This window comes from Gossypium arboreum, chromosome 11 (genome assembly GCF_025698485.1).
Source record: "Gossypium arboreum isolate Shixiya-1 chromosome 11, ASM2569848v2, whole genome shotgun sequence".
NCBI classification, from domain to species: Eukaryota; Viridiplantae; Streptophyta; class Magnoliopsida; order Malvales; family Malvaceae; genus Gossypium; species Gossypium arboreum.
The window spans coordinates 106,677,660-106,699,477 of record NC_069080.1 but is presented as its reverse complement, the minus strand read 5'-3'; the positions used below and the strand labels follow the sequence as shown (position 1 = coordinate 106,699,477).

General features: G+C 33.1%; 2 protein-coding genes across 2 annotated transcripts; both read left to right on the top strand.

Annotated features, from left to right (window-relative positions):
- Positions 1 to 2,075: 2,075 nt before the first annotated feature.
- LOC128283929 (uncharacterized) lies at positions 2,076 to 5,076 on the top strand. Its single transcript, XM_053021342.1, is given in 4 exon segments — positions 2,076 to 3,143; positions 3,248 to 4,135; positions 4,137 to 4,461; positions 4,727 to 5,076. Coding segments are annotated over 4 exon segments (2,391 nt in total). The 5' UTR covers positions 2,076 to 2,270; the 3' UTR covers positions 5,032 to 5,076.
- On the top strand, positions 5,076 to 7,304 carry LOC128284222 (uncharacterized). Its single transcript, XM_053022080.1, has 2 exons — positions 5,076 to 5,349; positions 5,784 to 7,304. Exons 1-2 carry the CDS (start codon positions 5,316 to 5,318, stop codon positions 6,968 to 6,970), a joined length of 1,221 nt encoding a protein of 406 aa, XP_052878040.1. The 5' UTR covers positions 5,076 to 5,315; the 3' UTR covers positions 6,971 to 7,304.
- The last annotated feature ends 14,514 nt before the right edge of the window (positions 7,305 to 21,818 follow it).

Below are 21,818 nucleotides of genomic sequence, written 5' to 3'. Positions count from 1 at the left end.
GATATTTTTCTGATTTACAAATTGACTCATAAATTTAGAGAAATTATGAAATTGTCACACTAGTAATTTTGTGAAAAATTTCCAGATTCGAAGCTAGCCACACTTAGTAGACGTGAGCATGATGATAGGGGTAAAGACTACTTGGTCGAAGCGTTCATTTTAGACGAAGGTACGATTTTGATTAAGTGTATATTACTTTATTTAACAAAACCAAGTTATTGTTTTGGAAAAAAAATTAAAACTATGGTTTTCCCTAAAACATATTTCCTTTTACGTTTTTCAAACCCATTTGACACTTAAAGTATCAATTTCCTTTATTTTTGGTTAATTTTATAACAAAGGTTAAAAAAATCTATTAGAAACTTTGATCAATGAAAAAGTGTCACGTGACATGTTTTGGCCAATGAAAAAACTTAATGTGACAATTAGATTTATTTGAAATAAAATTTAATTTTAAATTTAAAAATAAAAAATTATATTATTAAATATTTAAATATTAAAAAACACTTTACTTTGAACAACTATTGGCCAGCCACGTGATACTAGTAGAACATGGCACTTATCTTTTTATTTTTATTTTTAGTATATACATATTGTATTGATTAAAATGTAAAAAAAAAAATCATACATAATATATACATTTTTTAAAAAATTTTAAAATATATTTATATATAAAATTGTAAAATATATCATTATAAATTTTAAAATTCAAAATAATATATAAATTTTTAAAAAATTTAAATTTCAAGTAATTGCAAAAAAAAAAGAAAAGTTGAAATTTAAATACCTTTTTAGAATTTTATAAAAAATTATTTTAAACTTTTTTAATTTTCTTTTACAATTTTTATAATTTTTTACGTTTTTAATAATATTATTAATTTCAATATTTTTAATTATCATATTTTTAAAAATTATAATTTTTTTATAAATTATATGTTTTTTTCTAGATTATATATATTCTAAATTTTTTATAAATTTATATATTTTTAAATGTGTAGGACATTTAATAAAAAATATTTATTTATTTTACATAAAACATCATGTGACACTTTTAATTGGTTATAGGAATTTTTTAACCTCCTTAAAAACTAAACTAAAGAATATAATAGAGACATATTTTAGGTACAAAAATTTTAAGTATACTTTAGGTGAGAAAAAATATATTTAAAGAATATAGTTTAGAAATTAAATGACTTAATTGCAACAGTAAAACAAATTAAACAAGAAGCTGTTGTTTATAAAATCGTACTAACACACTGCAACTCTCACAGTTAAATAGAATTAAAATTGTATAAACTATTTTCTTTTAAACTAATTGTAAGGTATAATGAAGAGGGTGAAAAGCATTACCTGCACGTAGAGCCAAGGCACGGACACGATTAACAAAAATTACATAGTCAGCTCCAATATCATGGAACAACGTAATTCTGAAAAACTACAATAGACCTCGAAAATATATTTTGAGAATAGAAAGGGAGGGATGTATTTATTTTAATAACATACTTACAATGCTTTTTCAACATCAATATTTACAAGAAAATTTGTTGAGAGACGAAATTAAATTATATATTTTTATGATAATAAAAATATAATTTTATCGAGATAAACACTTTCAATCATCATACCATCACATGATATTTTTATAATATAAAATTTTAATCCTAATGGAATTCTAACAATATATAAGAATCTTTATTATATTGTTATACATGAGAATTCTTATTGTATTGACAACAAGATATTTATAACAATTCAAACTATAACAATATAATTTAACAAGATTAAATATTGAAATTTAAGATTAATTGTTTCCCAATTTTAACAATATTAATATATTTTTCACAAAAAATATGAATATAATATTTAAATTACATAAAAATTCGAGATAAAAATCTTTAAGAAATATATAAAAATAAATATATATTAGTTGGAATATAATCTTTTAGAAAAATAAAATTGATTTATTTGCAAAATCGTTTTAGATATTTGGGGCATAAATGGCGTAAAACCCAGCCCATTGTACGCCTTTTGTATTGCTACTTTAAATGATTACTATAAACGTTGTCTTTTGGGAAACTGATTGTTGATCCTCAAGTTTCGAGTTTTCCCTAATTATTTTCACTGTTTCCTCTAAATTCCTCTCGTCTCTGTCTGTCCCCAGATTCGCAGTTTTTCTTTTCTGATTTTGGTTTTATTTTTGTGAGTTTAGGTCGTTTGGTTCCTGTATGTATTGAGTTCTGAAGTTTTAAGTGTTTGGTTTGAGTTGCTTGATGGAGAAGTTAACTGATTCAGAACGCATTGAGTTGAACAAATCCAATCTGCGACGAACTATTGACGAGATTCAAGACCAGGCTTCTTCCGTTCTTTTACTTAATCTTCAATGGAAAGATGTGGAGAAAGTTTTGGATTCCGCTCAGAGCTCTGTCGAAGAACGACGCAAGGAAGTGATTTCAAAAGAACATGAGATGAACGAACGTGCTAACAGGTTCGAAAAGGAGATTGAAAGGAAAGAGAAATTGGTTAAAGACCAGTTTGAAACGCTTAAGGTTAAAGAGGAGGAATTAGGGAGGCAATTTAGGGATTTGGAGTTGGGAAACAAGTTTTACGAAGAAAGGTTAAGAGAAGTTGAGTTAAAGCAAAAGCAACTTGAAGAGCTTAAACTGAAAGAGGAGGAGTTTGTGTCGAAGGAGAAGGCTTTTGAGAAGCGTTGTAGAGAGTTCGAGTTAGAGAAGAAAGAACTTGAACGGCGTCGTAAAGATCTCGAATTTAGTGTAAAACATTGTAAAGAAGTTAAATTGATGGAGAAATCAGTAAAAGATAAGTTGCGGGAAGTTGGGGTGAAAGAGAAATATTTGGAGAAGTGCATGAGTGAGTATGAGTTGAAAGAAAAGCAATTTGGGTTGAAAAAGAAGAGATTTGGGGAGCATTGTGTGCAGTTTGAGATGGAAGAAAGGGCTTTCAAGGAACGTCGTAGAGATCTTGAAGTTAATATAAAACAATACGAGCAGTTATATAAGAGGCTTGGAGTGACAGAGAAGTGGGTGCAAAAGCAGTTGGGAGTTATTGAAAGGAAAGAAGAGGAATTTGGGCTGAGAGAGAGGGATCTCAGGCAGCGACGTAGGGACTTGAGTTTTCACAGAATTGTCTTCAGAAAGATCTTAAAGATCTAAAATTCAAGTCTGAGCAATGTGAGGAGACATTCAGAGAGGCTAAGTTAATGGAAAATTCATTAAAAACTCGGTTTCAGGAGCTTAAGGAGAAAGAAGAGCAATTTAGATTGAAAATGAATCATTTTGAGCAGCGTTCTAGAGATTTTGCAAAGAAGGAGACTTCTCTTGAAAAGGGTTCTCAAGATCTTGAAGCAAAACAGAAACATAATGAAGAGTGCTTGAGAAAAATAAAATTGAAAGAGAAGCAAAAAGAAGAATCATCCGGGGAACTGGCGAGAAAATATAAATTACAATTCGAAGATCTTGAATATAAAGTTAAGCAGCATGACCAGAGGTTCATGGAGCTGAAGCTTAAGGAGAAGTTGGTTAATGATCAGTTTGAACAGATTAAGGACAAAGAGCAACAGCTTCGTTCGAAAGAGAAGCATTTTGAGCAGTGTTTAAAAGAATTTGAGTTAAAAGAAACATGTCTTGAGCTGCGACATCAGGAAATTGAAGCAAAAGAGAAGCACTATGATGAATGTTTGAGAAAAGTTGAACTAAGAGAGAAGGAGATTGAAGAAATATCTGCAGAACATAAGAGAAAGCATGAACAACAGTCCCGTGATCTTGAGTTCAATGTTAAAAAGCGTGAGGAGCGATTCAAAGATCTTGAAGCAAGGGAGAAGAAACTTGCAGAATGGTCTAAAGAACTTGAAAGGAATAGTCTTGCTTCCGCCCTGCATCCTCAAGTGAAAGTAAATGAAGCAGCAGGTAGTTTGTTGGCTAAATGTTCCGTAGATCATTCTTCACCTGCACATCTTCGGTTTTGCGTTAGTATGGATGGAAAGGATTTGCAGATGTTCCTAAATGGGCGCTGGAAAGAGCATGGTTTGATAGGTAATGAAGTTGCTATGGCTCTTAAACTTTCAGGAGACCCTGCAAAGCTTGTCTTGGATGCAATGGAAGGGTTTTACCCTCCACACTTTGAGTAAGGGAGACATAGATTTTGAAGGGGATGTTGCTAGAAGAAGTTGCATTCTCTTGTTAGAGCAATTGATGAAACTTTCACCTGAAATTAAGCCTAACGTTAGAAAAGAAGCTGTGAAGCTTGCATTTGATTGGATAACAAAAATGAAAGTTGAATCTGGCCATGAATTGGAGGTTTTGGGTTTTCTGTGGCTTTTAGCCTCTTTCCAATTGGGAGATGCTTTTGATGCTGATGAGCTTGTTAACTTTTTGGTATTTGTTGCTCAACATATTCAAACTCCTGAATTGTTCAAGGTTCTTGGTTTGGGAGATAAGATCACTGGTAAAGTCTATAAAACCGTTTACCTTTTCTTATTTACATGCTTTATTTTATGGTTAACATACAATTGCTCTACCTCCTTTCAAGTAGTAACGAATTTTGTCAAGGTGGTGCATTGCTGATTTTGTTCTTGAAATCAGAACAAGAGAAATGAAACTTAATGATAAGTTTTTTTGGTTCATTCTCAATAAACATGAGGCCTTCATCCTAAAATGAACTTTAGTTGTAGTTGTATTGTTTGTTTGTTTTATATGGGGAGGTCTGATAGGAGTTGCAACTTGGATGGCTTATTTGTCAGGTTTCATAAGAACGCTTGTCGAAAAGAAGCAGCATATGGAGGCAATTAGATTTATTTATGCTTTTGAACAGGTTAATGAGTTCCCACCGGTACCTGTGTTGAAAGATTTCATCAATCATTCTAAGATTGAAGCTAAAAGAATTTTTAGGAAGGGGAAAAAAACCCCTGAAGCACGGGTTTGTCTCTACCTTCCTCTCTTTTTCTTTAAATGCCTTCTAAGTCATTTAACATTTAGCCATCTAATCAACAGGATGAGGCAAACACCAAAAGAATAGCTGATGCCAGAGCTGTTGTCCAATGCATTGAAGATCATAAGCTTGAATACGAGTACCTACCCCATAAGGTTAAGAGCCTTAAGAATTTAATTGCCTTTCTTGAAAAAGAAAATGCAAGCAGAAGTCTTACCTCCCCAGAAGCTAACCCTGCCCTTTGCACTGCTCCCGTGACTGAGACCCCATCACAGCAAGATGGTGGTGTTAAGCGACCACGAGCGTTCATAGCTACAGAAATTTCTGGAGCTGCCCCTGTTGGTGCCACAACCACTGTTTCCTCTAAGAAAATGGCTTCTAAGCATCTGAAAAGGTCAAAACAAGGTAAGCTTTACAATGATAGCTGGACACTCCATTTCTTTGTATTGGTTCCTACGTAGTCCTTGTCATTCTTTATAATGCAAATAATTTTGTTTATTGCTATTAGTAGCTGTTGTTTATGCTGATAAATTACAATCTGTTCACTATGATATGACATTTGTTGGCTATTGTTTATTAAGCCCTTAATTTCATCCACTTCTTCGTCTTGGCTTCTAGCGCTACAAGAGCACATGTTGACTTCCAGACTTTCATATGAGTCATCTATGTCGGTCTTATGTCCTTGATGATTATTCGTAATACCAACACTTGGTTCTGACAAATTATGTTGCTATCAATTTTCGTATACCTTTTGTTTGTTTATAAATGAATCTCCCTTATTTTCAGTTTTCGTCACATTATTTCTGTTAGATGTGTTGAGATGCCTATGCCTAATGCAGCGATGCCCAAAGAGCCAGGAACTTCAAGAAATGCGAACAAGAATAGATGGGGGCAGTCAGTAGAGGAATCTGATGGAAGTTGGGAGATTGGTAGTGAAACTGAAACTGAAGATACTCTTGGTCAGGAAGATTGGGGAAATAATAGTGGACTGAGTTCAAAAGCAAATGCGGGTCATTCTCCTAGGAGATCTTCAAGGAAAAAATATCATATTTATGACGAAAAGTTGTTGATTGATGATGATGCTTGTGTAAGCTCTCCTTGTAAGAGATTCAAGGTAGCTGCAGCACCAAAAACCAAGGAGGAAAAGGTGGGTGATCATGGAACTAAAAAGGATAGTTCAGTTGGTCGTACGGTCAAAGTTGGAGAGTCTAGAGGGAAGGAAGAGGAAACTGTCAAGAAGACTCATAAAGTGTCCGCGGCTAATAGTGGTTCAGAATCAGGTGCAGAGAACCCCTCTCCTGAGGTGATTGAATATCCTGATCCACAGTTCAGTGATTTTGAGAGCCAGAGGGCAGAGAGTGGTTTTGCTGTTAATCAAGTATGGGCTCTGTATGATCCACTGGATGGCATGCCAAGATTTTATGCCCGGATAAAGAAGGTGTTCAATTCTGGCTTCAACCTACGAATTACATGGCTAGAGGCTGATCCAGACGAGGAAAATGAGCAAAATTGGGTTGATTTGGGTCTGCCTGTTTCTTGTGGTTATTACAGCCATGGGTTCACAGAGACATGTGTAGATCGTCTAGTGTTCTCTCATCGGATTGATCCCATAAAAAAATTCAGTAAATGGTTCTTCGTGTATCCTAAAAAAGGGGAAACTTGGGCTCTCTTCAAAGACTGGGATATTAAATGGGCTTCAAATCCAGAAAACCGTAAACGCTCATACGAGTATGATATTGTGGAGGTAGTCACTGATTTTGACGACGTAATCGGCGTTAAGGTCGCTCATTTGGGCAAAGTGAAAGGGTTTATCAGTATTTTCCGACAAACTGCACGATATGGGGTTATCTCTTTTTATGTGTCATCACAGGAGCTGTATAGGTTTTCGCATCAAGTTCCATCATTCAGGATGAGTGGCAATGAAAGAGAAGATGTTCCTGTGGGATCAATTGAGTTGGATCCTGCTGCTCTTCCCACCAACCTTGATGAGTTGCTTGATCCTGCAGAAGACATGCAGATGGAATGAGGTTCTATTTCTGTTGATGCAATTGAGAATACTAACAGCCCAAAAAAGTGTGAAGAGAAATGATCTCAGTGCATACAGATTGCTTGAAACCACATAGGTCATCAAGAGACTTCCGAAAAGGAACACAAGTAAAGCATTTAGGTCGCGATTGGTTGGTTGGAATAGAATAGAGTAGGAATGGAATACCTCTATGGTAAGAATGGAATAACTATGCGATAAGAATGAAATAGACGTAATGAATATTATGTTGTTTGGTTGATTGAATGAAATAAACTTGTAATAGTATTCTATTATATGATTGATTAGAATAATGAAACGGAATAGATTTGAAAAAGACTATTTTAACTTTATTACAAATATTAATTTATTTACAAATTAAATTTATTAAATAAAATATTAGTTTAAGATATTTAAGATATTTTATGTAAACAAGTAATTAAAATAACATTTTATTAATATTAATTTATTTTTTTACTTATTATGATTTATTTTTAAAATAAAACATATCTACAAAATATTTAAATATTTAAATATATAAATTATAATTTATTTAATTTGTATAAGTTAGAAATTTATTTTACGTCTCCTTTCTCTTAAGTCTCCCCCTCTCTTCCTCATTTTATTATAGAAGAACCTTAGTCATGTTTTTTAGAAACCACCGTTCACCACTGCACCAACCATCGCGGGCAGCCATCGACGGTCATCCTTTCTTAATCAAAATTCTAGATTAGTATTATATCAACTCTTTTCGATTCTATTATTAGTTTTCTCTAAATTCACTCATAACACTATAGATCTACAAAAACATTTTTAAGTTTCCAATCATATTACGCCGTCTTCCATGCTTCAACAGCCACAATTTTCTAATATGTGATTCTCTCTCCTCTCTTTTCCTCCTTCCTGAGTTTTTTTTACACAAATTTGACTAATGCATTAATTAGGGAAAGTTAAAAAAATTACAAATTCTTAAAAAACCATTGTGCCTCATAATCCTACCATCTGTCACTAGACCATTGCTTCTTGTAACAGCCCGATTTCGGGCTTAGTCGTAACAGTGGTTTCAAGACCACCAATCCGGAGTCAAAAAAATTATTTTATTATTATTTTGGTGTTATAACATGATTGTAATAGTGCATGAAAAATTTGGTGGAGTAATTTTAACGTTTAAGAGCTTAATTTCGAAAAATGATTAAATCGCATAAAGGGAAAAAGTAGTGATTTGCTAGCAAATAGTGTTAAATGGCCTTGAATTATCAAGTAGGGGTATTTAATGTGCAAATAGACCAATTTTTAAGGCATAGTCAACAATTGAGACAAAGAAAGTCAAAAAAATCAAGGGTTGTTGGCATTAGGTGATGTATTTGACTAATAAAATAAAATAAAGAGAAAATGTTGTCATCTTTTTTTGCTACTCTTCCTTCTTCCACCAATTTTTCCTCCAAGAAATGGCCATGGGAGATTGAAACTTCCAGCCACTTATTCCTCTCTCAAGTAAGTGATTTAGATGGTTGTTTTTGGTGATTTTTGTGTTTTTGGAACCCCTAAAGCTGAATCTAGCTACGAAGGGGACTATTTTGCAAAATGGTTAAGAGTTTAGGGTTTTTCCATAAAAGAATATGTGATGTTACCTAAAATTTTATGGAAGAATATAAGTTATAGTTGTGAAATAAACAACTTTTGTAAAATGATTTTCATGGAAAACACCTAAAAAGACCATTTTGTAATGTTTGTGAAATAGATAGTAATATTGTGAAATATTGGGAATATGGGGTTTTCATAAGAGAGATAAATGGTCGGTTAGGCTTGGCTAATGAGGAAATTCGATAAAAATCGATTTCCAGGCCTAGAGGTAAAATGGTCATTTTGTGTAAGTCTAGGGGCAAAATGGTCAATTTGCCAAAAATGTGAATTTTTAATTGAGTAAATTTATATAGTGATTAAATGGATGAATTTTTATTATTTTAGATCAAGAAATACAACATCTGAACCTAGATCGGGGGAAAGCCAAGCAAGTAGACTAAAATCGACTAGACGCCTACATTTTGTGATCCGAGGTAAGTTGTATGTTAATAATGCAACTATATCTTTATGATGTGTAATTGAGTTGATATGACATAAATTGTCTTGGTTTTGAATATGAGAATACATGTCGAGAAATTTACGTAGTAAAGACTTTCTTGAACATTTGGAATAGACTTGGATATTTGTATAGTGATAATGGGTATATGTGTGCTAGTGTAAAACATGTCTGGGACATGCATCAGCCACAGTATGAGAGCCATTGTAAGACATGTCTGGGACATGCATCGGCCTCTCGCGATATACAAGCTAGTGTAAGACCTATTTGGGACATGGCGTCAGCTTGTTGTGTGTTAGTGTAAGACCTGTCTGGGACATGGCATCGACCTCGCTATATGAAAGCCAGTGTAAGACCATGTCTGGGACATGGCGTTGGCTTCTTAACCCATGTTAGGGCTATTGAGTATCCTGTAGTATTCCAAATCGTTCAACAAAATATTTATTATTTATATCGAAATGAGAAAAGTTATGATCATGTGATAAGTGGTACAGGTACCTAATAGAAATATATGAGATGTGAGCTCAATATATGAAATATGAATTGAAATGGATGATGCAGAGTAGGTTGTACTTACGTCTATTTATAGTATTCATGAATAAGCTATGAAAGGTTATGAGCATATTGTTTTATGATGATTAGTCGATGTTTATTTTCATGCAACTTACTAAGCTTTATGCTTACCTTATTTCCTTTCCATTTTCTTTTAGTGCTGCCAGAGTAGCTCGAGGATCATCGCTTACGTCGGAGAAGCTAGTCACACTATCATCCGAAGCACTTGGTATAATTAGTGTAACACCATTAACCCGTATCTGTCGCCGGAAAGGAGTTACGAGGTATTACAAGACGAAACATAACTTCCGAATAATCATATGCATAATTTTATTGAAACTCTTAAAACAGATAATTATTAATATAAATAAAACTAAATTAATCTCTTTGCAAATCATATTGTGGTACTTTCTAAACACATAATCAAATTTATAATTCATAAGCAATAAGCACTGAACATATCATTTTATCACATTGCATTTGTTCATACCATGAATATAATGTAATACTACAATCTATAAACACATATATAAGACATAACAAATAAAGATATTCAAACACATCTCATTTTTGGCAAGTTCCATTTAGCACCATTTAAAAAATAACAAACTTAATTCCTTATAACTTAAAGTACTATTCATTTAGTCACTTTACAAAACCTCAGCCGAATATAGTAATGCATATTTCAATGTCCACTTTTAACTTACAAGTGTATATTCTTACACAGAACTAATTCCAAACATTATCCAAAATTTTCATATCACATTAAGAACAATACAACTATGTGTTTGCAATGTAACAAACTTCATATTCAAGACCAATTCAACAAATAAATATTCAACTAAGCACATGCAATTATATAAATCAACCCATCCCTTCATATACTTATATGTAAATATATATATAAATAAATATCAAATCGTGATTAATTTACCAATATAATTCTTATCCATTTCTTTACTTAATGAAAGAACTTTAATAAGCTAACACATCCATTATATACAAATATCATGTCTTAAACATATACAATTATTAATAAACTAACATAATTTGAAAACACACAACAAAGCATCCAAATTTACTATTCAAATGGTCAAAACCCAAATATAATTGCGAATATAAACAAGTTAAATTCATATGCTTTAAAATACATATAGGAATTATATTTTTTCCAAATCACAAGACCATATTAAGTCATTTTATATTCGGCTATTCAATGAAAGTACACTATGAATCAAAATTTATACCTATCATTATAAAACCAAAGTTTTAGCCATATATGCACAAAATCCCATTTCTCAATAAAACCAAATACAAGACATATTTGAATCAATAAACTCATCAGTAATCTAACGCCCCCACACCCGAGACCGTCGCCGGAGTCGAGTATGAGGTGTTACTAAGCTTAGTTTAACATTTTTAGAACTTTGAATTATTTGTTTCTACATTCACAGCTTTTAAGCTACTTGCGTCACAGTCACAAGAAAAATCATATCTCGAGTTACAAAACTCGAAATTAAGATCCGTAAATTTTCCCTGAATCTAGACTCATAAAACTATCTACTAATTTTTTTCTAGAATTTTTGGTTGGGCCAATTAGTACAGTTTATTAGTTAAAGTTACCCCTGTTTCAAGACTCGACTGGTCTGACCTCTGTTTACTACGAACCACATTTCTCTCTGTACAAAATTCATATGACTATGAGGTTTGTTTATAATAAAACTAGACTAAATAATGATTCTGAGGATATAAAATACACCACCTAATTATATCTTTACAATTTATGGTGAATTTCTAAAGTAGGAACAGGGGATTCAGAAACTGCTATGACTCTGTTTCACTAAAATTAAAATATCTTCTAACATATACTTCCTTTACTTGTTTCATTTATTTCATGTGAAACTAGACATAATAAGCTTCAATTTGATATGTATTTCACCACCAAATTAAATTTATATGATTTTTAGTAAATTTTCAAGCTTGCGTTAGTGTTGCTGCTGTATTCTGTTTATGGTAAATTTCATCCTTTTTATGAGTTTTTATGCACTAAGTATCTTAATAGTTTTCCTTAACATCAAACATAATCTAAACTAACCATTTTCATAATTTATCATTATCAAGCATTTCCTCAACCATTTCACAACCATACCATAAGATCATTTACACAAAATGGGTATATTGCTATACATGCCATACTTAAATTTACTGAACCATTTACCAAAAATCTTTCGGATAGTGTGATGAGCCTTCGACCTATCCCGACTCTCGAATGGCTTGTCCAAAACTACAATGAGTAAGAAGGAGGGAGTAAGCATAAATGCTTAGTAAGTTCATATGCAAATAATAAGTAACATAACAAACAGTTATACCAGTCAACATTAGCATACATCACTAAAACACACATCACATTTTTAATCATTGTTCATCATCTTATTACCTTATCGTGGTTGTATCAATACTCAACCCGAGGGTTAAATACATACCTGTCCAAAATATCCATTTCATATCACTTACCAATACGTCTCTTTACATCTCGAAATTTTCCTCCATTTGAGTAGAACTTTACCCGTTGAACACATCGGAATATAATTCGGATACATGGATAACTTGCACATAAGTGCCACATATTCAATCAAGCAATCATGTAACCCGCCCATAAGCGAACTCGGACTCAACTCAACGAGCTCGGGCGTTCGCATCCATAAGTGAACTCGGACTCAACTCAACAAGTTCGGATGCCTAGTTACATCTCACGAACTCGGACTCAACTCAACGAGTTCGCACATTCGCATCCATAAGTGAACTCGGACTCAACTCAACGAGTTCGGATGCTCAACCATCCTAGTGACATGTCACTTGTATCCTAATCTATTCCTAAGGTTCAAACGGGCTTTTTCCTCAAACACTTATCCTTGCCGTCTTCCGTAGAATGCCGAAATCAATACTCGGTAACAATTATATTTAACAAGTAGTTCACATAATTTACATATTATTTGAAATTAACCACAAAGCATACATTTCATAATAAAATTCAGCATAACACATAATTAATATCAATAACTTAAAAATAACAATTATGCTACATTATTTACACATGAACTTACCTTGGTACCAAAATACAAAGATTTTGCAATTTAGTCCACAATCTTTTCTTTTCCTCGATTGTGGTCGATTCCACGTCTTTCTTGATCTAAAATAACACATTTAGCTTATTTAATACTCACATTATCAAATTAATCCTTAACTCAAATTTTGGCAAAATTACAATTTTACCCCTAAACTTTTTCATATTTACATTTTTGCCCCTAGGCTCGGGATTAAACTTTATTCCTTATTCTTATGTTTTACAACATGCTGATCACTTTTCTCTTCTATGGCAACATCAAATTCTCACTCTAACATGTGCTCGTGACTATTAGGTATTTTTACCGATTAAGCCCTTTTACTCGTTTTTGCTTAAAATTGAGTAGTACAAGTTGTCTAACATAATTTAAAACTTTATATTCTATCATAAAACATCAAAATACACAAATTTCACCTATGGGTATTTTTCCAAATATAAACCCTAGGTTAAATTATTGCTAACATAAGCTTTATCGAGTTACCGGGATCTCAAAAACGTAAAAATCATTAAAAACGGGGCTTGGAATCACTTACTATGGAGCTTGGAAGCTTGAAACAAACCCTAGCTATGGAGAACCCTTGAAATTTCGGCCTAATGAAGAAGATGGACAAAAATTGGCTTTTAATTTTGTTTTTAATTCATTTTAATAACTAAATGACCAAAATACCCTTACTACTAAACTTTCCAAAAATTCCTTCCATGTCCTAATTTTTTCCATGAACTTAAAATTGGTAAAATTGCTATTTAAGACCTCCTCATTAATATTCCAAAACAATTTCATACTAAAAACTTCTAGAATGCAAGTTTTGCAACTTATTCGATTTAGTCCCTACTTTCAATTTAAGCACTTTAGGCATAGAATTTCATCACGAAATTTTCACACAATCATGCAATCATATCATAAACATCAAAATCATTGTAAAATAATTATTTCTATCTCGAATTTGTGGTCACGAAACCACTATTCCGATTAAGCCCTAATTTAGGATATTACAAGTAAAATATCAAACATAGCCATACTTATATATACCAAAACCACAACCAAACATAATCATCAAGCCAAAGCATAAATTCCAAGATTAACAAAATGGACAAGCCATTTTCGCATGGCTTATACATATATATACAACTTCAACCATATTTGAAAAGTAATATAGCCTATACATGCCATAAGTTTCTAATTCAACCTTTAAAAGTACCGAAAGCAGACGATAGTGTGATAGACTTCGCTGACGATCCTCGAGCCTGCAACTAGTCTCCAAAATCTATAAATAGAAGTAAAAATACACACACACAGTAAGCTATCTTAGCTTAGTAAGTCATAAGCAAATATTAACTCAATAACAATAATAATTTAATAAGACGTAACCAAGCCATACTTGTAAATTCAAATATCCACATATAATTAAACATGAATTAAGTTTTTTCCAAGCATGCATTTGTTCTTTATCCAAAATCATTTTTCATACTCAATATCAATAAAAATTTCACTTGACCGAATACATAGTATCATAATACATTTATACAATTCACATTTCCTTAGTCATAATTTCACATTCAATTACCATATAGACAAATGCACAAATAAAACTTTGGCATAAGTATGAAATTCACATTTCCATATCATACATATATATATTAAGGCATAACCAAGCCATACTTATGAAATTTAATATCCAAACATTTATCTATACATAAATTATAACATTTCCAAACACACATTGATTCATTAACATGTTTAATATCACATAGACCTTATTTTTCCAAATATATATACTTCCCTATAAACACGTTCAAGGTTCACATTTCAAATACCTACTAATCGAATGCACATAAATCCTTTAATATCTATTTAAATTTCACATTTCAATTTATTCCTCATGTAACATTAGGTCGAATATAAGCTCAAAAATCAAACATTAATATCACATAATTATACATTAATCCACATATAGATTTTCATATACACAATCACTACCATTTACGTCATTTATAACTTGTATCACATATAAAATAATCAACTTACCTTATTTCCAAAAAGGTAATAAATTGTCACATACCTGTTCAATTTAACTTGCTTCCACATTCATTTGCAACTTATCCTTGCCTGTTGAACCATTCAGAATTAAAAAGGATACTCGAATTATAACACATATCATACAATGCCAACGTCCCAAACATGGTCTTACATGTAATCACATGTCTATGCCACTGTCCCAGATAGGGTCTTACACGAATCACAATTACGATGACGATGTCTCAGACATGGTCTTACTCAAAATCACATATTGATGCCAACGTCCCAAATGTGGTCTTACACGAGAACACATATCAGAAATCCTATGTCATGACATATGTATCCTAGCTATTCCTAAGGTTCGTACGGGGCTTTTCGGATATCAAATTTGGTCGAATCGAATCGTAAACATAGTTCCCAAGTGTACACATATTTGGCTATCATTTATACATTCTCCAATATATCAATTCAGCACATGTAACTTATTTTTATAAAAAAATATAACTACATTTATTTGCTTATAAACTTACCTCAGACAATGGTAATCAGAACAGGACGATTAATCGACGATTTTAGTTTTCCTCCGATCCAAATCCGATTTCTTTGGTTCTTGATCTAAATGTATTCAAAATAAACTAATTCAATATAATTTCATTCAATTTAGTCCAAAAACACATAAATGGGCAAATTACCATTTTACCCTTGACATTTACACTTTTTACAATTTAGTCCCTATTACACAAAACACAAATATCAGCATACCTATGTTGAGCCAAATTTTAACCACTCTCAAAAAAATCCATATATTTCATTTATTTCACATTTTAGTTCCTTAAATTATTATTTTTGCAATTTAGTCCTAATTTCTCAAAATCATCAAAAACTCCAATACAAAACATGTTAATCTAAAACATATCTTTCATATTTCATCATCAAACAACAAAAATCACAAGCTCTCATCAATGGCATAACTCAAAATATTCATCAAAATAAAAAACGATATCAAAAATGTAGAAATTATCAAAAACCGAGCTAAACACATACCTTAATCAAGCTTCTAAAGTGCCGAACCCTTAAACCTTTTATTTTTTTTTCTTTTCTTCAATTTCGGTCATGCAAAGAATATATGAACACTTGGTTTTATTTTATGTTTTATTTAATACATATTAAATAACATTTTAATCATTTTACTTAAATAACCTTTATAATTTAATATATAATCCTTATAATGGTTGTCTAGAATCGTCCATCACTATATATTATCGTTAAATTGCATCTTAAATGCTTCATATTATAAAGACAAATTCAAATAAGCACTTACACAATTAACTATCCACTTTTACATTTTACTCGATTTAGTCCTTTTATTTAATCGGGCACCTAAACGACAAAATTAAATCACGAAAATTTCACACACAAATTAAGACATATTAAACACAACAAATAATTTTTAAATATTTTTTGACTAGGATTCGTGGTCTCGAAACCACCATTCCGACTAGAGTCAAAATCAGGCTGTTACAGTTAGATCTTTTATTTTGATTATAGCATGTATAGGACCCTAATTTTTGAGTTTTGTGTCATTGTTAATTGGCCAAATGTGTTGGCTTAGCTTAGCATTTGATTCATTTTGTATAGGGCCATGAAAAATGGCTAATATTGAAAGTTTATATATGAATACAAGATAATCATTCATGAATGTGAAATTGTTGGCATGGTTGAATATAAGAAATGTATATAGGCTTTAGCTACGGTTGTTTGGTTGAGAAATCATATTAAGTTAGAATTTGATATGTTGGTTGGCGTTTCAAGGTGGCAAAGGGCTTGGTAGATAGCCTTATATTGTCTAGATGGATAGATACACGGGCGTGTGTCTAGGCCATGTGTAACACACGGTCAGCCCCATGAGTGTGTTGTTCGGCCGTGTATCCCCTCCACGTAAAAATTACGAGTCAGTATGCATGGTAGTAAACACACGGGCAGAGACACGGCCCGTGTCTTAGCCGTGTAGAGTACACAGCCTCTGGCCACGGGTGTGTGCCTTGGCCGTGTGCCCCTAATTGGATGCTGACGTTAGAAACAAAATGTCAAGGTTTTTAGACACAAGCTAGGGCACGGGCGGGTCATGTCTATGTGAGGGACACGGGCCATAGACACGAACATGTGTCAGGCCGTGTAAAAACCCCTGTAGGTTCGAATATAGAATTTAGTTCACACGGGAGTGCCCTTATATGCTTGGGCCGTGTGTGTCATAAGGGCCATCAACACAGCCATGTCATAATGACCACACGGGCGTGTTGCCCTTTCACACGGGCGTGTGCCCTGTTTGAAGAGTTATTTTTCTAAAGTTAGTTAAAGGACCCAGGTTGGTCCCGAATGGTTTCCAATGGATGTTTGGAGCCTCGTAGGCCCATGATAAGGAGTTTAGATAAAGGTCAAAACTGTTTTTAATTTGACCGAGTCTTGATGACATCGAAATGATTGTATGCATGTGATTAAGTGTGGTAATGCCTCGTATCTCGTCTCGATGTTGGGCTTGGGTGTGGGGTGTTACACTTCCCGTGGGCAGTTTCCCGATATTGCAATTTCCTAAGGTGGCTAAACTCTGTAGAAGAAACAAACAGTTATTTTCCTAAGGAAACTAAAATAAATGAAACCCTAAATTCTTAACTTTCCCTTACCTTTCTTCTTTGTTATTGCAACATCGAACGTACCTTTGTGAGAGAACTAGTATTTTTCATATAGTGTGCATGGGTCATTTTCTTCCCCTAGTTCCTCTAATATTTGAGTTCCTCAGAGATCCTGTAATAAGTCTTATTTCTTCTCTAGACTCAACCCATCAAAACATCATCTCTGCCTCCTCTAACTTCTTCCCTTTTGGTCCTTCAAAATGATGGGTTCAACCTCCAGTGAAGTTTCTTCAATCCAGAAGGTCAGGGAGTCACATCCTCTCCCCTATGTAGCCACTGAGTGTGCCACTTCATTTGCTCTACATGGTATGTGATGCAACTCAATGCTCCTAAATTGTCTAGTTTTTTCTTTATATCATTTATGATGAGTCCGATAAGTGATTTGTCATTTTCTGGATTTTGTAGTTTTCTTATAACAGTCATGAATCCCCTTCAACTATTACTTCGCCAAATCCCATTTCATCTGCAAAGACAACCCCTTGGAGATATGTATATGCTTCTGCAGTTGTCGGATCTTGGATGTTTTGACTAGGTAAACACATGAACCTATTACGAGTCCCATGTTGTTTTTGACAATTATTCCAGAGATTTCTTTGTTGTTTTGTTGTTAAAACACGGTATCACATTTTACTTTGACTTGTTCTTCTATTGGAGTTTCCCAGTGGGCTTCCTTTCTATTGTGTTTGCTTTCTAGTTCTTCGTCTAGTATGTTTAGTTCTGTAATATATGCTTTGATAGAACCCATTATGTCACATATCCTCTGCCGAATACTTTCATGGAAAAATTTGTTCCTATTATGCCATATTGCCTGGAATGAAATTGTTAGACATGTACATTAATACATGTACATTGATTTTCATGTATGGGCGCGAATATCACTTCCATCTATTGGAGAACTTGTTTTGCAAGATTATAGTCTCGTAAAATATGGTTGACTAATTTGTCTTCTTCACAGCATAGTGGACATAGAACATCAAACCTCAGCCTGCGGGCCTTTAGGTTACTTAGTGTAGGCAAATAATTGTTTGTAATTCTCCATAAGTTGATTCGTACCTTGCCAAGAACTTTTAGGCTCCATAATTTTGTATAATAAGTTTTTGTTAGATCTGGATGTATTGTATTTTCATATCCTAGCATGTTTTGTTCCTCTGTAATACACCACTTGCAACCACTTTTAGTTGTATATTCTCCTGACTTGTCTCCCCTCCAAACCATGGTGTTTGGTTGCAAAAATTCCCCAAGGGAATGGAACCGATCGTATTGGCTTATTCTTCTGTGAATAGCCTCCTTAAGATGTCTTCCTTTCAGGTATCCGAGTCACGGGCAATTAGTTCCACAACCAAAGAGTACCTCCAATTAATATTCTAGAACTGTAATTTTCCATCTCCAGGATATAGAAGCCATGCATCATTCCAAATATTTACTGATTTTCCATCTCCAGTCCTCCAACCAATGCATGTCTCTAAAATTCTCTGAGTGCCCCATATACTTCTTTAGTTAGACAAAGGGTTAGTTCCTAACTCAGCATTCATAAAATCGCTTCGTGTGTAGTACTTAGCTTTCATAACCTACGCGAGTAAACTGGTAGGATTGGTAATTAGCTTCCATCTTTCTTTGCCAACAAAGCTTTATTAAACTTCGATAATTCTCTAAAACCAATCCCTCCTGCGCCTTGGAGGTACACAATGACGTCTAACTACCCCAATGAATACCTTAATTTGTTTTTGAATTTTTCCACAAGAACTTACACATAATATTCTCTAAATCTTGACATAATGAAATTAGTAACTAGAAGCATTGCATAGCATAAATTGGAATAACTTGTAATATTGATTTAACAAGAACTTCTTTCCTTCCTATAGAAAGATAACGAATACTCTAATTTTTCACCTTTGTTAAAAAACTATCCTTAATTTATACCAAAGTGTTTTTCTTTCTCCTTCCCACCATTATCAGTAATCCAAGGTATTTATTGGGATTATTGGCGACACAAACTCCCAGATCACTCCCTATTTGATGCTTGACTTCTTCGCTTATGTTGTTACTGAAGTAAATCAAAGATTTAACAAAATTCACCAGTTGTCCTAAAATCTTTTTATATTTGTTAAATACTAATTTTATAGCTAAGACCCATTTCTTTGTTTCTTTTTCAAATAAAATACTATCATCAGTGAAAAATAAATGGGTTATTAACAACACACCTTTTCGTACTTTCACCTCTTCAATTTTTCCATTCCTTTTTGCAATATTAAGAAGTCTTGAGAAACCTTTTGCACAAATGATAAATAGATATGGATTTAAGGGATCTCCTTGCCTTCTTTCTTTAGTGGGATTGAACTCAACTCCTTTTCCTTCATTGAAAACAACTGAGTATGAAACACTTTTGATATATCGCATAATCAATTATACCCACTTGTCGCAGAAACCAAGATTTCTCATCATTTTTTCAATAAAATTCCATTCCACCCTATCATATGCTTTGCTCATGTCTAATTTTAAGGCAAAAAACCTGGTCCATATCTTTTTTTTCTTGAAGTAATGCAATAATTCATATGCCACTAGATTGTTATTAGTAATCTGTCTACCTGGCAGAAATGCTCATTGTGTTTCCTCAAATGTAATAGCTAAGGGCCTTTTTGAATCTGTTAACTATAGCTTTCGAAATTATTTTTTATACTACATTGTAAAGGCTAATCAGTCTAAATTGACCCATATTCTTTTGCTTCAATACTTTAGGGATTAGGACAATACTAGTTTTGTTTATAATGCTTAATTTTTTCTAGTTATTCAAAATTTCTAAATAGAAGCTAGTCACATCCTTTCCTATAATATTTCAATATTTTTGAAAAAAGAGAGTAGGATAACCATCCTTACCTAAAGCCTTTAGAGGAGCCATTGACTTTAACGCATCAAGTAATTCTTTTTCTTTAAAACTAGCTGAAAGTTCCTCATTAAGGTATCCAGATATGCAAGGTTGAATTTCCATCTATTAATTCTCACAATCTTGCAAGAGTTTTGAAGAGATAAGATCTTAAAAATATTTTGTCACTAACTCAAGTAATTCTTTATCCCTTCCATCCATCTACCACTTTCGTTTTCAAGCCCCTTTACTGTGTTTCTCTTTTTGTGGTAGGACGCAAAATTGTGGAAAAATGTTGTATTTCAATCGCCCATTCTAAGCCAATTTGCCCTTACTCGTTGTTCCCAAAAAATTTCTTCATTATCTGCTTCCATATTCAATGCTAGCTTGACTTCTGTTATTTCTACTAATCATTATTCTTTGGGACCATCTTCATTAAGCTCGGTGAGCCTTTGGTTTAATTCTTCTATTCTTTTGTGTCAGTTCCCTTTATTGATCTTGGCTTATTCTTTTAACGAGTTACCCAACGTTGTGAGTTTTCTTAGGAGCTCATCGTTATTTGAATTCCATGTGATTTTCACTTGTTCCTCAAAGTCCTCTTCAAGTACCCATTCTGCATTGAATCAAAAGGGAAAATCTCTCTTTACTGCTTTGTCACGTTAGTGCCCTAATGTATTCATTAGTACTGGGCAGTGGTCTAAGAAGCTATACATTAAATGGCACAAAGAGTAACCAAGAAAATGACCCCACCATTTTGAGTTTGCCACTCCTCTATCCAATCTTTCACGTATATTGTTTTCTACTAATTATCTTCTTTCCCAAGTAAACTATTGGCCTGAGAAGCCAAGATCGCTTAATTCATATTCTTCCAAAACTTCTCTAAACGTTGCCACTTGTCTTTCGTTTCTCAACCTCCCCTATGTTTTCTCGAATGAATACATTATTTCATTAAAATCACCCATAATTAACCATAGGAGCTGACAATCCTCCTTTACTTGCCTTAACTTATTCCATGAGTCCCTCCTCAGATGCTCTATTGGGGATCTATAGAAACCTGTAAACCTCCATTTGACCTCTCCGCTTTCTTCTTTGATTTCCATATCAATGTGAGAACTAGAAAACTGTTTAAATTTATTGATAAGCTTACTTTCCACCCTAACGAAAGGCCCCCAAGATCTCTACGCACTTATGTCTATTCCATTTTTATAGCCACACTATTTCCAATTTTTTTTCCATATTTTTTAAAGTTGGCTTTTGTTTCTATGAGAAACAAAAGCTGAGGCTGATACTGTCTCAAAAGATTTTTGAGACATCTTATTTTTCACGGTTTTCTCAGACCTCGGACATTCCAACTTAGGGTTTTCATTACGACCGATTGGCCTGCTTACTATCGGTTGTCGATAAATTATTGTTTAGATCAGTTTCAATACGTTTTGCATGTGTGTCCTTTAGATGGATCATCATTTTCCTTTTCTTCCCTTCTAAGATACCAATTAGATCCTCTTGGTAGTTTTTGTCCTTCCCCTTT

Excerpts from the sequence above, each read along its gene's own strand:
- LOC128284222 (XM_053022080.1), top strand. The coding sequence starts at position 5,316 with ATGGCTTCTAAGCATCTGAAAAGGTCAAAACAAG. Across the intron at positions 5,350-5,783 it reads TCTGAAAAGGTCAAAACAAG|CGATGCCCAAAGAGCCAGGA; the intron begins GTAAGCTTTACA and ends TGCCTAATGCAG.